The sequence below is a fragment of the Somniosus microcephalus genome, chromosome 11 (genome assembly GCF_052327205.1).
Source record: "Somniosus microcephalus isolate GS21.2 chromosome 11, FLI_Smic_1.0, whole genome shotgun sequence".
Taxonomy (NCBI): Eukaryota; Metazoa; Chordata; class Chondrichthyes; order Squaliformes; family Somniosidae; genus Somniosus; species Somniosus microcephalus.
This window is the reverse complement of record NC_140997.1, coordinates 234,567,715-234,590,632: the sequence shown is the minus strand read 5'-3', so window position 1 is coordinate 234,590,632 and position 22,918 is coordinate 234,567,715. Positions and strand designations below refer to the sequence as shown.

Here is a 22,918-nt window from a genome sequence, read left to right as displayed (position 1 = left end):
CTTTCCCTCCTTTCATATATTCATGTCCATCTCTCCTCCCCTGTTTCAAGAGAAGCCCCCGATAAACGTGTGACAGTGATGGGGTCTTGTAGCTCGTTCAGACCAGGTCTGCGAGGCTGATTCCCCGCAATCAGGGGATTGAGATTGTTGTATCCATGTGTTAATGAAGACACGGAAAGCAGGAGTTGATTTAACAAGTGTTTACTGAACAAAGGTGGGTGACTGTCTGTGTGGAGTTTGCACATTCTCCCCGTGTTTGCATGGGTTTCCTCCGGGTGCTCCGGTTTCCTCCCACAGTCCAAAGATGTGCGGGTTAGGATGATTGGCTATGATAAATTGACCCTTAGTGTTAGGGGGATTAAATACGTGGGGTTACGGGGATAGGGTGGGATATGTGTCGGTGCAGGCTCGATGGGCCGAAATGGCCTCTATCTGCACTGTGGGGTTTCTGTGATTCTGTGATTCTGTGATTCTGTGAAAGTCTGGAGGTGAACTAACAACACAAGACGCTATACAGGCTTATATACCCGAGTGGTCACTACCGGTACTACAGTACACAGGGGCTTCAAAAAAAACATAGTTCCTCTTAAAGGTACATACACCACAATTCCTCCCCTTTTAGATAAATAGTACATAATATTTTAAGTAATCATTAATTAACATTTTTACAAGAACAATAATCTACACATTTGCTGAAGTTAATCAATTACAAATTCAGTCTCTCTGGAGGCTTCCTGACTCGGTCCGGATAACGCCTCGGTGGTGTAGTAGGTTTCGGTGGCGTAGTAGGTTCTTTTGGCAAGGTCGATTCGGCTTGAATGCTAGTGTCGGGTTCATCGGGTTCCAGTATCACCGGATCGGAGGTAGATACTATGGGTATCTCTGCTTCATCATTAGGCGTATAGAGTTGTGGTGTAGGTTGTCCCTTTTCGGATGACTCTATGATCTGGTCAGCATGGCGCCTTATTATGCTTTCTCCAATGTCCACGGTATACATCAGCGGTCCTAGTCGTGTGCAAATAGTTCCAGGCTGCCATATCTCGGTACGGTAGTCCCGGGCCAAAACTTGTTCACCTATCTGGAAGGTTCGAGTTGGCCTTTCATTCATGCCTTGAAATTGCCGGTTCTCTACGTCCCTTCTGATGTTTGGCTTGATCAAATCCAGCCGGCACCTTAGTCTTCTATTAAAAAACATCATGGCGGGGGTTTGGTTTGTAACCATATGTGTTGCATTCCTGTACGCAAACAAGAAGTTGTCTACCTTATGTTGTAGATTTATGTCTTCATTACTCATGGCCTTTATAGCCTTCTTGAAGGTCTGGACAAACCTTTCAGCTAATCCATTGGTGGCGGGATGGTATGGGGCGGAAGTGTAGTGCTTAACCCCATTGTTTTTTAAGAACTTCCTGAATTCTTCGGATACAAATTGCGGTCCATTATCAGAACAGATCTGTTCAGGCAGCCCATTCCTGGCGAATATGGTCCTTAATACTGTGATGTTTTTTCCGCGGTGGTGGAAGACATCTTTATTACCTCCGGCCACTTGGAGTGTGCATCAACCGCGATTAAGAACATTGAGTCCATAAATGGACCAGCAAAGTCGATATGTACCCTTTGCCAGGGAGATGAGGGCCACTCCCATGGATGTAGAGGGGCTTGTGGTGGGGCGTTTTGGACCTTCTGGCATCCTAGACAGCTCTTGGTCATTTCTTCGATGTCTCCATTGATACCTGGCCACCACACAAACGCTCTGGCTAAATTCTTCATTTTCACTCCACCCAGATGCCCCTCATGAAGCTCCTTTAGCACTTTATCCTGGAGTTTGGGTGGAATCACCACTCTGGATCCACACATCAACGTTCCTCGGCACACTGACAGCTGTTCTCTTCTTTGCGAGAATGCTGGCAACAGTGGTTCGCCATGTGCTGGCCATCCCTTCACCGTTAAATCGTAGACTCGTGAGAGAGTTGGGTCATTTCTCGTTTCCTTTTCAATGGTAGAATTTGTCACTGGTAGACATTCCAGTATGGTCGAGTGGAACATCTCCACTGGGTCCACTGTAGGTGCCTCTTCTACTGTTGGCAACGGTAGGCGCGATAAACCGTCAGCATTCCCATGCTGTTTTGTTCCTTTGTATTCTATGTCATATTGGTGTGCCCCTAGGAAAAGGGACCACCTCTGTAGCCTTTGCGCTGTCATAATGGGAACGCCCTTTTTAGGGTTGAATATGGAGACGAGGGGTTGATGGTCAGTCAACAAGGTAAATTTTTGTCCGTGTAGGTAATGGTTGAATTTCTTCACCCCCCACACCAGGCTGAGTGCCTCCCTGTCGATCTGGGCATAGTTACGCTGAGCTGAGTTCAATGAGCGTGACGCAAAAGCTATCGGCCGCTCCGAGCCATCAGGGAATTTATGCGATAATACCACTCCCACGCCGTAAGGGGATGCATCGCACGCCAGTCTGATTGGCAGTGATGGGTTGTAATGAGCCAACACTTCCTTGGACGTGATCAAGCCTTTGCATTTATGGAAGGCACGTTTACAGTCTTCGCTCCATTTCCAAATTACTCCCGTTTGTAGCAGTGTGTTAAGAGGGTGCAGAACCGTTGACAAGTTTGGTAAAAATTAATGATAGTAATTTATTAATCCCAGGAACGACCTTAATTGTGAGACATTTTCAGGCGCTGGGGTTTTTATGACCGCTTCAATTTTTTCAGGTGATTTATGCAACCCTTCTTCGTTAATGACATGGCCACAATATGATATTTGTTTCTGGAAAAATTCGCACCTGGGGCGATTTGCTCATAGGCCCCGTTCTCTCAGCCTCGTGAGCACCTGCTCCAAATTGGCAAGGTGCTCGTTGTCATTTTCTCCTGTTACAAGGATGTCGTCTAGGTAGCATTGAGTCCCCGGAATCCCTTGCAGTACTTGCTCCATAGCTCTTTGCCAGATAGCAGGAGCTGATGCTACTCCGAAAACCAGCCAATTGTACTGGTACAGGCCTTTGGGTGTGTTTATCGTGAGATACTTTTTAGAGGTCTCCTCAACCTTCATCTGTAGATATGCCTGTGCCAAGTCAATTTTGGTGAAACGTTTCCCTCCGGATAGTGAGGCGAAAATATCTTCTATCCTCGGAAGAGGATACTGTACCGTGTGAAGGACCGGGTTTACAGTCACCTTGAAGTCCCCACAGATGCGAATTTTTCTCTGTTCTTCAGATTTATCATTATTCAACGTTTTCTTCATGACGGGGACAATGGGTGTTGCCCACTCGCTCCAATCTACCTTGGATAACATGCCTGCTCTTTCCAAATTCTCCAGCTCTGCCTCGACTGCTGGACGAATTGCGTATGGCACCGGCCTTGCCTTAAAAAACTTGGGAATTGCCGCATCTTCCACTTTTATTGAGGCGGTGGCGCCTTTCAGGGTTCCTAGTTCCTGTTGAAACACTTCTTTGGCGTTAGCCAAGATTTCTTTTAATCGTCCAGGTATGACGTCATCATCATTTTTTTTCTTACTGGTCACCGTCAGTGCCTGAATGGAGTGCCAGTCCAAACGTATCTTTCTGATCCATTCACGTCCCAACAACGGTGGACCACCATCTTGCAGAACGTATAAATACAACTTCTGTATTTCCTTGCCGTTGTATACAACAGGCACCCTTATTTTCCCTCTGGGGTATACTTTCTGCCCCGTATATGTCTTCAAGATAATGGATGTGTCTTTCAAAGGTATATGCGGAAATAGCCGCTCGTAATCCCGTTGATTTATGACGGTCAGAGCTGATCCTGTATCTAGCTCCATTTTAACTGGGGACCCCGCTATTGTGAGGGTAACCCAAATGGTCTGGTAATCTTCTTTGGCAATTACATTATGTAATTTGAGACAGCTTAGTCTCTTGTTTCCGGAGTCGCTATCGCTCTTCTGGTCTTCGGAGCTACTGTCAGTCATCATTTGTACCTTCCTGTACTTTTCCTTATTGACCTTTTTACTGTCAGCGGATTTTTTCCCAGGTCGGCATACACGTGCAATGTGTCCCATCTTTCCGCATTGCCTGCATGCTTTGTCCTTGAACCAGCAGTCCCTCTGGTCATGGGTGGATCTGCCGCAGCGATAACATCTCTCGAAACCCTGTGTCATTTCATGGGTGCCGAAGTCCTGTGGCTTTTGCTGTATCTCTGCAGCTCCTCTTGCTGCTGCTTCGTATGATACAACCACACTGAAAGCCTTGTCCAGTGTCAAATCTTTCTCAGAAAGTAGTCTTTTCTGTGTTCCTTCGCTTAGGAGACCACAGACGAATTTGTCTCGTAGAGAATCTGCCAGTCCTGCCCCGAATTGGCAGTGCTTTGACAGCTTTCGTAATTCGGTGAGGTAATCAGCGTTACTTTCATTCTTGTGCTGATTCCTCCTGAAGAATTTGAATCGTTCCGCTATCAGCAGCGGTGTTGGGTTTAAGTGCTCCTGTAGGGTATCAACAATCTCCTTAAAATTCTTGTCCATCGGTTTGGCTGGAGTGATCAAGTTTCGTAACAGCCCGTATGTCCTTGCGCCCATCAGATTTAGAAGTACCGGTGCCTTTTTATCATCCGCTACTTCATTTGCCTTGCAATATACCTCCACTCTTTCCACATATGTGGTCCAATCCTCTATATCACTATCGAAAGCAGTAATGTTGCCAGTCTTAGGCATCCTGAAAATCAAAAATGGCGCCTCCCGTGCTTTCCCTTCTTCCCTGAAAATCAAAAATGGCGCCTCCCGTGCTTTCCCGCCGCTGCCGCTGCTGCCAACGCTGTTCTCCGCGGTTTTTATTTACATATATATTTTTAAACAGTTTCTCCGTCACTTGGAGAATCGTTCCCGTCGGACTCTCTGGGACTTTCCCCACCCTTTGCTTGGTCCGAACGCCGACCTGCTTTGCAGCGCCGGCCGTGTCCTGAGTGCTCCACCCTCTGTCTCTGTTTGCTTCTGCCTTCAGACTCGCTGCCCGGCCCCGCTGCAGAGCTACCCAATTGAGCCCCAGCCCGCCGCCCAGGAAGGATCAGTGCACTACCTGCCACCAGCCCGTTTAGCTGGTGAAACCACAGTTTTTTTTTCTTCTTCGACCTTCGCCTGAGGGATCGAACTCCTTGAGGTGCTGCCGACTTGCAGGTAAGTTCGTTTCTAACTCGTCGCCACTGTTGTATCCGTGTGTTAATGAAGACACGGAAACCAGGAGTTGATTTAACAAGTGTTTACTGAACAAAGTCTGGAGGTGAACTAACTATACAAGACGCTATCTCCAAATTTGCAGACGACACAAAGCTGGGGGGGAGGGTATGCTGTGAGGAGGATGTCGTGAAACTCCAGCACGATTTGGACAGGTTGGGTGATTGGGCAGAAACATGGCAGATGCAGTATAATGTGGATAAATGTGAGGTTATCCACTTTGGTGGCAAAAACAGGAAGGCAGATTATTATTTGAATGGTAATAGTTTGGGAGAAGGGGAAGTGCAAAGAGACCTGGGTGTTCTTGTACACCAGTCGCTGAAGGTAAGCATGCAGGTGCAGCAGGTGGTTAAGAAGGCAAATGGTATGTTGGCCTTCGTAGCAAGAGGGTTCGAGTACAAGAACAAGGATGTCTTGCTACAGTTGTACAGGGCCTTGGTGAGACCACACCTTGAGTATTGTGTGCAGTTTTGGTCGCCTTACCTGAGGAAGGACGTTCTTGCCATGGAAGGAGTGCAGCGAAGATTCACCAGGCTGATACCTGGGATGGCAGGAATGACGTATGAGGAGAGATTGGATCGATTGGGCTTATACTCACTGGAGTTTAGAAGATTGAGAGGGGATCTCATCGAAACCTATAAAATTCTGTCAGGCCTGGACAGACTAGATGCAGGAAGGATGTTTCTGATGGCCGGGGAGTCCAGAACCAGGGGTCATAGTCTAAGGATAAGGGGTAAGCCATTTAGGACTGAAATGAGGAGGAATTTCTTCACCCAGAGAGTGGTGAACCTGTGGAATTCTCTGCCACAGAGGGCGGTGGAGGCCAGTTCATTAAGTATATTCAAGAAAGAGTTGGATATATTTCTTGAGGCTAAAGGGATCAAGGGATATGGGGAGAAGGCAGGGACCGGGTACTGAATTTGGATGATCAGCCATGATCTCATTGAATGGCGGAGCAGGCTCGAAGGGCCGAATGGCCTACTCCTGCTCCTATCTTCTATGTTTCTATGCTATACAGGCTTATATACCCAAGTGGTCACTACCGGTACTACAGTACACAGGGGCTTCAAAAAAACATAGTTCCTCTTAAAGGTACATACACCACAGAGATATTTGGGCTCCTCAGCTTTCACAGGAAGCAGAGAGTTGGGGTGAACGGCTGCTCTTCAGACTGGGGGAGTGTGAAGTGGTGTTCCCCAGGGGTCGGTGCTGTGCCCACTGCTCTGTTTGATATATATTAATGACCTGGTCTTGGGTGCACAGGCCATCATTTCATAGTTTGCAGATGGCATGAATCTCGGAAATGTAGTGAACAGTGAGGAGGATAGTTACAGACTTCAGGAAGCCATAGACAGGCTGGTGAAATGGGCGGACACGTGGCAGATGAAATTTAACGCAGCAAAGTGTGAAGTGATTCATTTTGGTAGGAAGAATGAGGAGAGGCAATATAAACTAAAGGGTACAATTTCAAAGGAGTTGCACGAACAGAGAGACCTGGGGTTTAATGTATTCCAATCTGTGAAGGTGGCAGGACAGGTTGAGATCATAGAAACATAGATAAATAGGAGCAGGAGTCGGCCCTTCGAGCCTGCTCCGCCATTCAATATGATCCTGGCTGATCCTCTATCTCAATACCATATTCCCGCTCTCTCCCCATACCCCTTGATGCCTTTTGTGTCTAGAAATCTATCTATCTCCTTCTTAAATACATTCAGTGACTTGGCCTCCACAGCCTTCTGTGGTAGAGAATTCCACAGGTTCACCACCCTCTGAGTGAAGAAATTTCTCCTCATCTCAGTCTTAAATGTCCTACCCCGTATCCTGAGACTGTGACCCCTCGTTCTAGACCCCCCCAGCCAGGGGAAACATCCTCCCTGCATCCAGTCTGTCTAGCCCTGTCAGAATTTTATACGTTCCAATGAGATCCCCTCTCATTCTTCTAAACCCTAGCGAATACAGGCCTAGTCGACCCAATCTCTCCTCATTCGACAGTCCTGCCATCCCAGGAATCAGTCTGGTGAACCTTCGCTGCACTCCCTCTATGGCAAATATATCCTTTCTTAGGTAAGGAGACCAAAACTGCACACACTACTCCAGGTGTGGTCTCACCAAGGCCCTGTACAACTGTAGTAAGAAATCCTTGCTCCTGTACTCAAATCCTCTTGCAATGAAGGCCAACATACCATTTGCCTTCCTACGCAAATCCTTGGCTTCAGTAATAGAGGCATAGAGTACAACCAAGGAAGTTGCGCTAAACATTTATAAATCGCTGGTGAGGCCCCAGCTGGAGTATTGTGTCCAATTCTGGGCACCGCACTTTAGGAAAGATGTCAAGGCCTTGGAGATGATGCGGAGGAGATTTACTAGAATGGTTCCAGGGATGAGAGACTTCAGTGATGTGGAGAGACTGGAGAAGCTGGGATTGTTCTCCTTGGAGCAGAGAAGGTTAAGGGGAGATTTAATTGAGGTGTTCAAAATCATGAGGGGTTTTGATGGAGTAAATAAGGAGAAACTGTTTCCAGTGGCAGGAGGGTCGGTAACCAGAGGACACAGATTGAAGATAATTGGCAAAAGAACCAGAGGGGAGATGAGGAGAATTTATTTTACGCAGCGAGTTGTTGTGATCTGGAACGCGCTGCCTGAAAGGGTGGTGGAAGCAGATTCAATAGTAACTTTCAAAAGACAATTGGATAAATACTTGAAAAGGGAAAATGCAGGGCTCTGGGGAAAGAGCAGGGGGTGTGGGACTAATTGGAGGGCTCGACCAAAGAGCCGGCACAGGCACGATGGGCCGAATGGCCTCCTTCTGTGCTGTATCATTCTGTGAGTTATTGATTGAAAAAAGGTAATGTCCAAGGTACGGTCAGTGTCCGAGGAGAGGAGATGTCCAGGGGACGGTCAGTGTCCGAGGGGAGGAGATGTCCAGGGGCCGGAGAGTGTCCGAGGGAAGGCGATGTCCAGGGGACGGAGTGTCCGAGGGGAGGAGATGTCCAGGGGATGGAGTGTCCGAGGGGAGGAGATGTCCAGGGGCCGGAGTGTCTGAGGGGAGGAGATGTCCAGGGGGTGGAGTGTCCGAGGGGAGGAGATGTCCAGGGGCCGGTCAGTGTCCGAGGAGAGGAGATGTCCAGGTGATGGTCAGTGTCCGAGGGGAGATGTCCAGGGGACGGTCAGTGTCCGAGGGGAGGGGATGTCCAGGGGACGGTCAGTGTCTGCAGGGAGGAGATGTCCAGGGGACGGTCAGTGTCCGAGGGGAGGAGATGTCCAGGGGACGGTCAGTGTCCGAGGGGAGGAGATGTCCAGGGGACGGCCAGTGTCCGAGGGGAGGAGATGTCCAGGGGCCGGAGTGTCCGAGGGGAGGAGATGTCCAGGGGACGGTCAGTGTCCGAGGGGAGATGTCCAGGGGCCGGAGAGTGTCCGAGGGGAGGAGATGTCCAGGGGACGGCCAGTGTCCGAGGGGAGGAGATGTCCAGGGGCCGGAGTGTCCAAGGGGAGGAGATGTCCAGGGGACGGTCAGTGTCTGAGGGGAGGAGATGTCCAGGGGACGGAGTGTCCGAGGAGAGGAGATGTCCAGGGGATGGTCAGTGACCGAGGGGAGGAGATGTCCAGGGGACGGTCAGTGTCCGAGGCGAGGAGATGTCCAGGGGCCGGAGTGTCCGAGGGGAGGAGATGTCCAGGGGACGGTCAGTGTCTGAGGAGAGGAGATGTCCAGGGGACGGAGAGTGTCCGAGGAGAGGAGATGTCATGGGGACGGTCAGTGTCCGAGGGGAGGAGATGTCCAGGGGACGGATTGTCCGAGGAGAGGAGATGTCCAGGGGATGGTCAGTGTCCGAGGGGAGGGGATGTCCAGGGGCCGGAGTGTCCGAAGAGGAGATGTCCAGGGGATGGTCAGTGTCCGAGGGGAGGAGATGTCCCGTGGACGGTCAGTGTCCGAGGGGAGGAGATGTCCAGGGGGAGATGTCCAGGGGACGGTCAGTGTCCGAGGGGAGGAGATGTCCAGGGGACGGTCAGTGTCCGAGGGGAGGAGATGTCCAGGGGACGGTCAGTGTCCGAGGGGAGGAGATGTCCAGGGGACGGTCAGTGTCCGAGGATAGGAGATGTCCAGGGGACGGTCAGTGTCCAAGGGGAGGAGATGTCCAGGGGACGGTCAGTGTCCGAGGAGATGTCCAGGGGACGGTCAGTGTCCGAGGGGAGGAGATGTCCAGGGGACGGTCAGTGTCCGAGGAGAGGAGATGTCCAGGGGGCGGTCAGTGTCCGAGGGGAGGAGATGTCCAGGGGACGGTCAGTGTCCGAGGAGAGGAGATGTCCAGGGGACGGTCAGTGTCCGAGGGGAGGAGATGTCCAGGGGACGGTCAGCGTCCGAGGGGAGGAGATGTCCAGGGGACGGTCAGTGTCCGAGGGGAGGAGATGTCCAGGGGCCAGAGGTCATGAGGTGAAACCTCCAGAAAGATGTCCGACCAGAGTTGGCGACCCTGACAGGGATAAAAGAGAGTCTGAAAAATAACTTTTCCAATAATTAAAACTGCGCTGCGGTTTGGTTAAACAGAAGCCAAATAAAATTCAGAATTGGATGTTGAATTCTGTGACAGAAAGTCTTCCCACTGCTCTTGCCGGCCAAGTCAGAAAGCTACCAGCGCTGAACCTGGAAACTGCTTTAATCCAACATGTTTATATGTCTGTTTAACATTAGTCCTTTCCCTTAAAACAAGGTAGACCAAGAGTCTATATGTGTACTCTTTCTATCACCTTGCTCTCCTTATACACTAATGAACCATGGAGAAGAGACAGCGTTGAACCAGAACATAAGAATTAGGAGCAGGAGTCGGCCATTCGGCCCCTCGAGCCTGCTCCACCATTCAATAAGATCATGGCTGATCATCAACCTCAACTCCACTTTCCCGCCCGATCCCCATATCCCTCGATTCCCCGAGAGTCCAAAAATCTATCGATCTCAGCCTTGAATATACTCAACGACTGAGCCTCCACAGCCCTCTGGGGTAGAGAATTCCAAAGATTCACCGCCCTCTGAGTGAAGAAATTCCTCCTCATCTCAGTCCTAAATGGCCGACCCCTTATTCTGAGACTGTGACCCCTGGTTCTAGACTCTCCACAACAACAACAACAACAACTTGTATTTATATAGCGCCTTTAACGTAGTAAAACATCCCACGGTGCTTCACAGGAGCGTAAATCAGACAAAATTGGACACCAAGACACACAAGGAGATATTAGGACAGTTGACCAAAAGCTTGGTCAGAGGTGTGTGTAATGATCAGTAACCTGTCATTCCAGACTGGTACACTAGGTGGAGCTATATGTATATAAGAGTGGGCTACCCACGATGCACTAGGCTACCCACAAGGCAGTAGTCAAGATAGATGCTGTACAAGTCCACATGGCATGAATAAAGTGACTAGCTCAAGCTAGCTGTTCATATTGATAATGTCTAGTTATTAAAGAACATAACAGTGGGTTTTAAGCAGTGTCTTAAAGGAGGAGAGAGAGGCGGAGAGGGTTTAGGGAGGGAATTCCAGAGCTCGGGGCCCCAGCAGCTGAAGGCACGGCCGCCAATGCTGCAGTGATTAAAATCGGGGATTTGCAAGAGGCCAGAATTGGAGGGGAGCAGAAATTTCGCTGGGTTGTGGGCCTGGAGGAGTTTACAGAGAGAGGGAGGGGCGAGGGCCATGGAGGGATTTGAACACAAGGATGAGAATTTTAAAATCGAAGCATTCCTTAACTGGGAGACAATGTCGGTCAGCGAGCACAGGGAGTGATGGGTGAACGGGACTGGGTGTGAGTTAGGACACGGGGCAGTGTGCACAGGGGGTGATGGGTGAACGGGACTGGGTGTGAGTTAGGACACGGGGCAGTGAGCACAGGGAGTGATGGGTGAACGGGGCTGGGTGTGAGTTAGGACACGGGGCAGTGAGCACAGGGGGTGATGGGTGAACGGGGCTGGGTGTGAGTTAGGACACGGGGCAGTGAGCACAGGGGGTGTTCGGTGAACGGGACTGGGTGTGAGTTAGGACACGGGGCAGTGAGCACAGGGGGTGATGGGTGAACGGGACTGGGTGTGAGTTAGGACACGGGGCAGTGAGCACAGGGGGTGATGGGTGAACGGGACTGGGTGTGAGTTAGGACACGGGGCAGTGAGCACAGGGGGTGATGGGTGAACGGGACTGGGTGTGAGTTAGGACACGGGGCAGTGAGCACAGGGGGTGATGGGTGAACGGGACTGGGTGTGAGTTAGGACACGGGCAGTGAGCACAGGGGGTGATGGGTGAACGGGACTGGGTGTGAGTTAGGACACGGGGCAGTGAGCACAGGGGGTGATGGGTGAACGGGACTGGGTGTGAGTTAGGACACGGGGCAGTGAGCACAGGGGGTGATGGGTGAACGGGACTGGGTGTGAGTTAGGACACGGGGCAGTGAGCACAGGGGGTGATGGGTGAACGGGACTCGGTGCGAGTTAGGACACGGGGCAGTGAGCACAGGGGGTGATGGGTGAACGGGACTGGGTGTGAGTTAGGACACGGGGCAGTGAGCACAGGGGGTGATGGGTGAACGGGACTGGGTGCGAGTTAGGACACGGGGCAGTGAGCACAGGGGGTGATGGGTGAACGGGACTCGGTGCGAGTTAGGACACAGGGCAGTGAGCACAGGGGGTGATGGGTGAACGGGACTGGGTGTGAGTTAGGACACGGGGCAGTGAGCACAGGGGGTGATGGGTGAACAGGACTGGGTGTGAGTTAGGACACGGGGCAGCAGAGTTTTGGATGTGCTGAAGTTGACGGAGGATTGAGAGTGGGAGGCCAGCCGGGAGTGCCAGGGGAAACAGCCTCTCAGCATTTACCCTGTCAAGTCCTCTACACTATTCGTTTTACGAGAGACTCTGGTCACCACACAGGCTGTTAAATTTTGCCTCTCGTTGCCAACATCTGTAATCTGTCTTGAAATCCTGAATGGGAAAGGGTTGCTAGGCAGGGACTCCAAGCCTGAATTGCAATAACATTCAACATTGCAATAAAAATCTCTTTTGGGTTAGCCTGAAACCTATTTCAAGGTATCAAATATATATCATAAAACTTCCTTGAAAGTAATCTCAAATTTCTTAGTCACAGTTGAAATAACTTTTGGTAGATCCTGTTTAATTTAAGAACATAAGAATTAAACATGGCAAATGAAATATAATGTGGAGAAATATGAAGTTATCCACTTTGGTAGGAAAAATAGAAAAGCAGAGTATTTTTTAAATGGTGAGATTGGGAAATGTTGGTGTTCAGAGGGACCTGGGTGTCCTTGTACACGAATCACTGAAAGTTAACATGCAGGTACAGCAAGCAATTAGGAAAGCAAATGATATGTTGGCCTTTATTACAAGAGGATTTGAGTATAAGAGTAAAGACATCTTACTGCAATTATATAGGGCCCTGGTGAGACCACACCTGGAGTATTGTGTACAGTTTAGGTCTCCTTATCTAAGGAAGGATATACTTGCCATAGAGGGAGTGCAACGAAGGTTCACCAGACTGGTTCCTGGGATGGGGGGATTGTCCTATGAGGAGAGATTGAGTAGACTAGGCCTATATTCTCTAGAGTTTAGAAGAATGAGGGGTGATCTCATTGAAACATACAAAATTCTTACAGGGCTTGACAGGGTAGATGCAGGGAGGATGTTTCCCCTGGCTGGGGAGTCTAGAACCAGGGGTCACAGTCTCAGAATAAGGGGTCGGCCATTTAGGACTGAGATGGGGAGACATTTCTTCACTCAGAGGGTGGTGAATCTTTGGAATTCTCTGCCCCAGAGGGCTGTGGAGGCTCAGTCGTTGAGTATATTCAAGACAGAGATCGATCGATTTTTGAATATTAAGGGAATCGAGGGATATGGGGATAGTGCAGGGAAGTGGAGCTGAGGTCGATGATCAGCCATGATCTTATTGAATGACGGAGCAGGCTCGAGGGGCCAAATGGCCGACTCCTGCTCCTAATCCTTATGTTCTTATGTAATTAGGAGCAGGAATTTCCTGCTATAGTCTCATCTTCATTTCTCAGTGTTCTACAAGGATGTTTTTGTGTCTCAAGGTGGTTTCAAGCTGTTTTAAACTCTCTCCCTAACTATTCCATTTTTCTCATTGCTTCCTTGAACTTCTTGAACCCCTTTCTAGTCTTTTAGTTCCTCAGTTCATCGTAACCCTTCAGTCTTCTCTTCCTCCTTCGATCTTCAGGTTTCTGAAACCCAAGCTTGTCGACGCCTAGCATTTAATTCGTGCTCGGGGTGTGGGCGTCGCTGACATTACGCAAACTAGGGTTGTATTCCCTGGAATTTAGAAGGTTAAGGGGTGATCTGATCGAAGTTTTCAGGATATTAAGGGGAACAGATAGGGTAGATAGAGAGAAACTATTTCTGCTGGTTGGGGAGTCTAGGACTAGGGGGCAGAGTCTAAAAATTAGAGCCAGACCTTTCAGGAGTGAAATTCGGAAACACTTCTACACACAAAGGGTGGTAGAAGTTTGGAACTCTCTTCCGCAAATGGCAATTGATGCTCGGTCAATTGTTAATTTTAAATCGGAGATGCGATGCCCACATCCCAAGGACAAACAGATAAAAAAACATGCCGCTTTACCGAGATGTCGACATCTTTTTTTTTCCACTCCCCATAATCTCTGTCACCAATCCCCCTCCCCCCCACCGCCCCCTGTCCTCCAATCCTGAAGGTACCGACTCCTTGCTGGGGAACCTCACCCAAGTGGACCTTATTTATTCGTTGCCCATTCATTGAGTATCACCATCCGATTCAGTCATAAAGAAAGGACTTGGAATCATAGAATCATGGAATCACACAGCGCAGAAGGAGGCCATTCGGCCCATCGTGCCTGTGCCGGCTCTTTGGTCGAGCTCTCCAATCAGTCCCACTCCCTGCTCTTTCCCCATAGCTCTGTAAATGTTTCCCCTTCCAGTGTTTCTCCAATTCCCTTTTGAAAGTTACTATTGAATCTGCTTCCACCGCCCTTTCAGGCAGCACATTCCAGATCACAACAACTCGCTGCGTAAAAATATTCTCATCTCCGCTCTGGTTCTTTTGCCGATTATCTTCAATCTGTGTCCTCTGGTTACCGACCCTCCTGCCACTGGAAACACTTTCTCCTTCTTTACTCCATCAAAACCCCTTCATGATTTTGAACACCTCGATTAAATCTCCTCTTAACCTTCTCTGCTCTAAGAACAACCCCAGCTTCAACAACTTGCATTTCTCCAGCGCCTTTCATGACCTCAGGACATCCCAAAGTGTTTTACAGCCACTGAAGTGCTTTTTATTTGTAGTGTAGTCACTGTTGTAATTTGGGAATGGGGCAGCTAATTTGAGCACAGCAAATCCCACAAATGAATAATCGGAGAATTGGTTTTTGTGATAAATATTGGACAGGACATGGGGAATAACTCCCCCATTCTTCTTCAAAATAGTGTCATGGGATCTTTATAATCCAGCTGAGAGAGCAGACGGGGCCTTGGATTAACGTCTCATCCGAAAGACGGCAGCTCCGACAGTGCAGCGCTCCCTCAGTACTTCCCCTCCAACAGTGCAGCACTCCCTTAGTACTGCCCCTCCGACAGTGCAGCACTCCCTCAGTACTGCCCCTCCAACAGTGCAGCGTTCCCTCAGTACTGCCCCTCCGACAGTGCGGCGCTTCCTCAGTACTGCCCCGCCAACAGTGCAGTGCTCCCTCAGTACTGCCCCTCCGACAGTGCAGCACTCCCTCAGTACTGCCCCTCCGACAATGCGGCGCTCCCTCAGTATTGCCCCTCCGACAGTGCGGCGCTCCCTCAGTACTGCCCCTCTGACAGTGCGGTGCTCCCTCAGTACTGCCCCTCCGACAGTGTGGTGCTCCCTCAGTACTGCCCCTCCGACAGTACGGCACGCCCTCAGTACTGCCCCTCCGACAGTGCGGCGCTCCCTCAGTACTGCCCCTCCGACAGTGCAGCGCTCCCTCAGTACTGCCCCTCCAACAGTGCGGTGCTCCCTCAGTACTGCCCCTCCGACAGTGCAGCGCTCCCTCAGTACTGCCCCTCCGACAGTGCGACACGCCCTCAGTATTGCCCCTCCGACAGTGCAGCACTCCCTCAGTACTGCCCCTCCGACAGTGCGGTGCTCCCTCAGTATTGCCCCTCCGACAGTGCGACACTCCCTCAGTATTGCCCCTCCGACAGTGCAGCACTCCCTCAGTACTGCCCCTCCGACAGTGCGGCACTCCCTCAGTACTGCCCCTCCGACAGTGCAGCGCTCCCTCAGTACTGCCCCTCCGACAGTGCAGCGCTCCCTCAATACTGCCCCTCCAACAGTGCGGCGCTCCCTCAGTACTGCACTGGGAGTGTCGGCCTGGATTATGGGGCTCGAGTCTCTGGAGTGGGGCTTGAACCTTCTGACCTAGGGGCGAGAGCCTGCTACCCACTGAGCCACGGCTAAACTTCATGGGAGGAGGATCATCAGAGTAGAGCACGAGGGGCAGTTGGGTTAGACTCATAGAAATTTACGGCACAAAGGAGGCCATTCGGCCCATCGCGTCTGTGCTGGGTTGAGATCACCTGAGTCAGCACACAACAGGGTGGAACCTGAAGCCTTCCTCAGCTTTACCAGCTCATTACCACAGCCTGGGCATTTACCAAGTGTGGTCGAGAAAGTTCTAACGCTACCCCTTTAGAAAGGGGGCCTATAGAGATTGCAGACGGAATAGCTAACAGGGGATTTATTCCTTCAACCAGGAGACACCAGTTAGACATCTCCATGTGAATGTTTAGTCAAATTTGATGTGTTGTCATAGTAACAGAGAATTGTAAACTCGCAGACACTCTCAGACATCGAGAAAGATAAAGAGTAGAAATTGTGAAACTATGCAAGCTCTTCCCAACACAGACAAGCCTTCCAACATCGGACAGCGTTAGAGCTCTGTGCTTCCAGCTAATCTCCCTGCCCCCACACTCTCCTCCGCTGAATGTGCCAACTCACGGTGGGATACAGATCGGTCATTGCCGCAGCGCTTGGATGTTCCACCCAAGTGGCAACGCTCCATGTGGACGCCCAACATAGGCAGGCTATTTGACCATGGGAGCATCGCGACCAAGGCCACTCCTGTCCTCACCCAACACGGTATCTAGCAGCGGTCACTCGCTAGCGACCAGCAACAAGATCTCTGGCTGGTTGACCTCCTTCCCTAGCCCAGAGACATGAAGGCAAATTGTAGCACCTCCTACTGACCACCTACCTACCCCCCCTGCGACCAGTTAACTCGTCATAGAGCAAGGATGGAAGATAGGAACAAGAGGAGGCCATTCAGCCCCTCGAGCCTATTCCACCATTCAATTAGACCACGGCTGATCTGCATCTCAACATTTACCTGCCTTTCCTCCGTATCCTTCAATACCCGTTCCAAACAAAAATCTATCCAACTCAGCCTTGAAAGCTCCAATTGACCCCCAGCCTCGACATCTTTTTTGGGGGAGAGAGTTCCAGATTCCCAGCACCCTTTGTGTGAAGAAGTGCTTCCTGACATCACCCCTGAACGGCCTGGCTCTAATTTTAAGGTTCTGCCCCCTTGTTCTTGACTCCCCCCACCAGAGGGAATAGTTTCACCTGCAAGTGTTCTAATCTGTAGAGTACAGAAAGGAAGAAAGTCTTGCATTTCTATAGCGCCTCTCACCACCTCAGGACATCCCAAAGCACTTCACAGCCAATGAAGCACTTTTTGAAGTGTAGTCACTGTTGTAATGTAGGAAACGCGGCAGCCAATTTGCGCACAGCAAGCTCCCACAAACAGCAATGGCATAAATGACCAGATCATCAGTGACGTTGGTTGAGGGATAAATAATTGGCCCAGGACACCGGGGAGAACTCCCCTGCTCTTCTCCGAAATACTAGCCGTGGGATCTTTTATGTCCACCTGAGAGAGCAGACGGGGCCTCGGTTTAACAGACGGGGCAATTTACAAACTGACACCATGAGGACACACAGCTCCTCGGCTCTGTTTTCCTCCCACTCCAGTCCCCCAAAAAAAGTCAAACTTTTTTCTTTCAACCATGAAAGTTAACCGGTTACAGTCCAAATACAGACACAAGGCAGTCGTTCCCGGCGAGCCGCAGCACGTCAAACGCTTTCGTGATGAATGTCCCCGTTAAATACCTTCTCGTCCTCCGGGGTGAGATGAGGCGTGCGGACAGGAGCGTGAGGCACCCCGCTGTCTCTCCCTCTGTTGGGGGGCAGGGGGTGCAGCGGGAGGCCGGAACACAGCTCAGTCAGGCTGCTCATCCCTGCAGGCAGCGAGACTCGGAGACAAGGCAGGCGGGTAACCCAGGTCGTGGCAGAGTGCGAGCAGAGCGTGAGCAGAGTGCTCCAGCTCCTTTAAAATGGTGGGTGGGTCTCCCACTCCCACCCGCAGCCACCCCCATTTCTGATTGGACAGCAACTCTCACCCATAAATAAATGATTAATACCTTGACTGGCAGAAAAACCCTCTGCAAACATCAGGTTTCTTACAATCCAACTACCATGAAACTTGTATTTGTACAATTAAACATTAGTGTGTATCCTCGTGCAGCGAGTACTGAGCTTGCACAATTGTGGATTCAGGTACAACGATCCATTTCGGTCTAAGTTTAATGAGTCTCTTGTGTCGGCCGTGGCTCAGTGGGCAGCACTCTCTCTCTCTCTCTCGCCCTCGCCTCTGAGTCAGACGGTTGTGGGTTCAAGTCCCACTCGACAGACTTGATCACAAAAAATCCAGGCTGACACTCCCAGTGGAATACTGAGGGAGCACTGCACTGTTGGAGGGGCGGTACAGAGGGAGCGCTGCACTGTCAAAGGGTCAGTACTGAGGGAGCACCCTCAGTACTGACCCTCCGACAGTGCAGCACTCTCTCAGTACTGTCCCTTCGACAGTGCGGCACTCTCTCAGTGCTGCCCCTCCGACAGTGCAGCGCTCCCTCAGTACTGCCCCTCCGACAGTGCAGCGCTCCCTCAGTACTGCCCCTCCGACAGTGCAGCACTCCCTCAGTACTGCCCCTCCGACAGTGCAGCGCTCCCTCAGTACTGCCCCTCCAACTGTGCGGCGCTCCCTCAGTACTGCCCCTCCAACAGTGCAGCGCTCCCTCAGTACTGTCCCTCCGACAGTGCGGCACTCCCTCAGTACTGCCTCTCCGACAGTGCCTCTCCGAAAGATCTAAGAGCGTTAAAAAAACAAGCCTGAAGGCTTTGTGTATTAATGCAAGGAGCATTCATAATAAGGTGGATGAATTAGCTGCGCAAATAGAGGTAAACGAATATGATATGATTGGGATTACGGAAACATGGCTCCAGGGTGGCCAAGGCTGGGAACTCAATATCCAGGGGTATTCAATATTCAGGAAAGATAGGCAAAAAGGAAAAGGAGGTGGGGTAGCATTGCTGGTTAAAGAAGGGATTAACACAATTGAAAGGAAGGATATTAGCTCTGATGATGTGGAATCTGTATGGGTAGAACTGAAAAATACCAAGAGGCAGAAAATGTTAGTGGGAGTGGTATATAGACCTCCAAACAGTAATGCGGAGGTTGGGGATGGCATTAAACAGGAAATTAGAGAAGCGTGCAATAAGGGCACAGCAGTCATCATGGGTGATCTTAATCTACATATAGATTGGGCTAACCAAATTAGTAACAATACTGTGGAGGAGGAATTCCTGGAGTGTATACGGGATCGTTTCCTGGACCAATATGTCGAGGAACCAACTGGAGAGCAGGCCATCTTAGACTGGGTATTAGGTAATGAGAAAGGATTAATTAGCAATCTTGTTGTGCGAGGCCCCTTAGGTCAGAGCGATCATAATATGATAGAATTCTTCATTAAGACGGAGAGTGAAATAGTTGATTCAGAGACTAGGGTCCTGAATTTAAATAAAGGGGACTACGATGGTATGAGGTGCGAGTTGGGTAGGATTGATTGGGGAATGACACTCAAAGGGTTGACGGTGGATGGGCAATGGCAAACATTCAAAGATCGCATGGATGAACTACAGAATTTGTTCATCCCAATTTGGCATAAAAATAAAACAAAAAAGGTGACTCAACGTGGCTAACAAGGGGAATTAGGGATAGCATAAGATCCAAGGAGAGGACATATAAATTGACCAGAAAAAGCAGTAAACCTGAGGATTGGGAGCAGTTTTGGATTCAACAGAGGACAACGGGATTAATTAAGAGGGGGAAAATAGAATATGAGAGTAAGCTTTCAGGGAACATAAAAACTGACTGTAATAGCTTTTATAGATATGTGAAGAGAAAAAGGTTGGTGAAGTCAAGCGTAGGTCCCTTGCAGTCAGAATCAGGGGAATTTATAATGGGAAACAAAGAAATGGCAGACCAATTAAATAGATATTTTGGTTCTGTCTTCACAAAGGAGGACACAAATAACCTCCCAAAGATGTCGGGGAACATAGGCCTAGAAATTCAGTGGCCTGCGCCACCAGTTTGCGCCCAAAGAGGGCTTTTGCGCCACTGTGCAAACCTACCGCGATATTTAGCGGGGCGCTAATGGCGGCGTTAGCCAGTAGCGCTGCGCCGCCACCGATGACGTCATCGGTGTGCGCAGTGCCCCGCTGGCCATATTTGGTCGCTGCCGCCTCCCCCGCGCCGGCCGCAAACAGCGACCGGTACACAGGGGCCTACCTGTGCCGGTAGTGGGGCGAGTTAAGGTGGAGGTGCGGCCGGCCGCTTTTTCGGCGGCCGCCTGCCCGCACCTCCGTCCCCGGCCTCCTACACACCGCCCCCCCCCCCCCCCGCGGCATTGCCGGCTGTTTCCAGAGAGCCCGGCACTTCTCCTTGGTGCCGGGCTCATTTGCCGGCACTCGCGAGCGGGGATCATGCTGTTGCAGGCACCTCCCCCTTAAGAGAGAGAGGAAGGCCTGCAGTACCGCAGCGTGCCGTGCCGCAGCGGGTGGCACTGCGGCACATTGCACGCCGATATTCAGTTTCAGCGCCCCAAGCGGGACGCCGAAACCCTTGTTTAGCGGCCGGCTTCCACTTGGGGCGCTGAAACTGAATATCCCGCTGGCGCAAGTGGCTCCGCGCGCAGCGGTAATTCTGGCGCCCAGGCGAGCTGGGCGCCCCAAACTGAATTTCTAGGCCATAGGGTCTAATGACAGGGAGAAACTGATAGAAATCAGTATTTGTAGGGAAATGGTATTTGGGAAATTGATGGGATTGAGGGCCGATAAATCCCCAGGGCCTGATAATCTACATCCTAGGGTACTTAAGGAAGTGGCCCTAGAAATAATAGATGTATTGCTGATCATCTTCCAAAATTCGATAGACTCTGGAACAGTACCCATGGATTGGAGGGTAGCTAATGTTACCCCACTGTTCAAAAAGGGTGGTAGAGAGAAAATGGGGAATTACAGACCAGTAAGCCTGACATCGGTAGTGGGGAAAATGCTAGAGTCCATTATAAAGGACTAGCTGGGGGAGCCCGGCGGTGCCGAGGCTTTCTCGAGGGGCATGTTGTTGTTGGAAGAGAGAGAGGGAGCGACTGGGGGGAAGAGAGAGAGGGAAGGAGAGAGAGAGAGGGGGAATGAGAGAGAGGGAAGGAGAGAGAGAGGGAAGGAGAGAGAGGGAAGGAGAGAGAGAGAGAGAGAGGAGGGAAGGAGAGAGAGAGAGAGAGAGGGGGAAGGAGAGAGAGAGAGAGAGGGGAAGGAGAGAGAGAGAGATGGAAGGAAAGAGAGAGAGAGATGGAAGGAGAGAGAGACGGAAGGAGAGAGAGGGAAGGAGAAAGAGAGGGAAGGAGAAAGAGAGAGACAGAGAGAGAGAGAGGGAAGGAGAGAGAGAGAGAGAGAGAGAGAGGGAAGGAGAGAGAGATTGGGAGTGTGAGAGAGAGAGATTGGGAGTGTGAGAGAGATTGGGAGTGAGAGAGAGAGAGATTGGGAGTGTGAGAGAGATTGGAGTGAGAGAGAGAGAGATTGGGAGTGAGAGAGAGATTGGGAGTGTGAGAGAGAGATTGGGAGTGTGAGAGAGAGAGAGATTGGGAGTGTGAGAGAGAGATATTGGGAGTGAGAGAGAGAGAGATTGGGAGTGTGAGAGAGAGAGAGATTGGGAGTGTGAGAGAGAGAGATTGGGAGTGTGAGAGAGAGAGATTGGAATGTGTGAGAGAGAGAGATTGGGAGTGTGAGAGAGAGAGAGATTGGTAGTGTGAGAGAGAGAGATTGGGAGTGTGAGAGAGAGAGAGATTGGGAGTGTGAGAGAGAGAGATTGGGAGTGTGAGAGAGATTGGGAGTGTGAGAGAGAGAGAGAGAGATTGGGAGTGTGAGAGAGAGAGAGATTGGGAGTGAGAGAGAGAGAGAGATTGGGAGTGTGAGAGAGAGAGAGATTGGGAGTGTGAGAGAGAGAGAGAGATTGGGAGTGTGAGAGAGAGAGATTGGGAGTGTGAGAGAGAGAGATTGGGAGTGTGAGAGGAGAGAGACTGGGAGGTGTGAGAGAGAGAGATTGGGAGTGAGAGAGAGAGAGACTGGAGTGAGGAGAGAGAGAGATGGGAATGTGAGAGAGAGATTGGGAGTGTCAGAGAGAGAGATTGGGGAGTGTTGAGAGAGAGATTGGGTGTGTGAGAGAGAGAGAGATTGGGAGTGAGAGAGAGAGAGATTGGGAGTGTGAGAGAGAGAGAGATTGGGAGTGTGATGAGAGAGGGACTGGGGAGGTAGAGAGTGAGAGAGAGATTGGGAGTGTGAGAGAGAGAGACTGGGGAGAGAGAGAATGGGGAGATAGAGAGAGAGAGATTGGAGTGAGGAGGGAGAGATTGGAGTGTTGAGAGAGAGATTGGGAGTGTGAGAGAGAGAGATTGGGAGTGTGAGAGAGAGGGACTGGGGTGTGAGAGAGAGAGATTGGGAGTGTGAGATAGAGTAGACTGGGAGAGAGAATGGGGAGATAGAGAGAGAGAGCGACTGAGGGGGAGAGAGCGAGAGAGATGTGGAGAGAGAGGGAGAGACTGGGGAGATAGAGAGAGAGACTGAGGGGGGAGAGAGAGAGAGACTGAGAGGGGGTGAGAGAGACTGAGCGAAGGAGAGAGAGAGAGGGAGACTGGGGGAGAGAGAGAGAGATGGGGGAGAGAAAGAGAGAGAGACGGGGGAGAGAGACTTTTTCGAGGCATGTTGTTGGAAGAGAGAGAGCGAAGTGGGGGGGGGGGAAGAGAGAGAGAGAGAGCAAGTGGGGGGGGCGGTGCAGAGGCTTTTTTGAGGGCATGTTGTTGGAAGAGAGAGAGGGAGCGACTGGGGGGGGGAAGAGAGAGAACGACTGGGGGGGGGGGAAGCGAAAGAACGACTGGGGGGGATGCGAGAGAGCGACTGGGGGGAGAGAGAGAGCGACTGGGGGGAAGAGAGAGAGGCGACTGGGGGGGGAAGAGAGAGAGCGACTGGGGGGAAGAGAGAGAGCGACTGGGGGGGAAGAGAGAGAGCGACTGGGGGGGAAGAGAGAGAGCGACTGGGGGGAAGAGAGAGAGCGACGGGGGGGGGGAAAGAGAGAGAGCGACGGGGGGGAAGAGAGAGAGCGACGGGGGGGAAGAGAGAGAGCGACGGGGGGGAAGAGAGCGACGGGGGGGAAGAGAGAGAGCGACGGGGGGGAAGAGAGAGAGCGACGGGGGGGGAAGAGAGAGAGCGACGGGGGGAAGAGAGAGAGCGACGGGGGGGAAGAGAAGAGAGCGACGGGGGGG

The 22,918-nt window shown here is 51.0% G+C and overlaps 1 protein-coding gene across 2 annotated transcripts in view; it reads right to left on the bottom strand.

The window, feature by feature from the left end:
• uroc1 (urocanate hydratase 1) overlaps positions 1-17,579 on the bottom strand; it is a 183,088-nt gene extending 165,509 nt beyond the window's left edge. For both annotated transcript variants that reach the window (XM_086002151.1, XM_086002152.1), the window contains exon 1: positions 17,376-17,579. In XM_086002151.1, coding sequence (XP_085858277.1) covers positions 17,376-17,501 — 126 coding nt within the window. In that variant the 5' untranslated portion in view covers positions 17,502-17,579. The remainder of the gene's footprint in view (positions 1-17,375) is intronic.
• Positions 17,580-22,918: the final 5,339 nt, after the last annotated feature.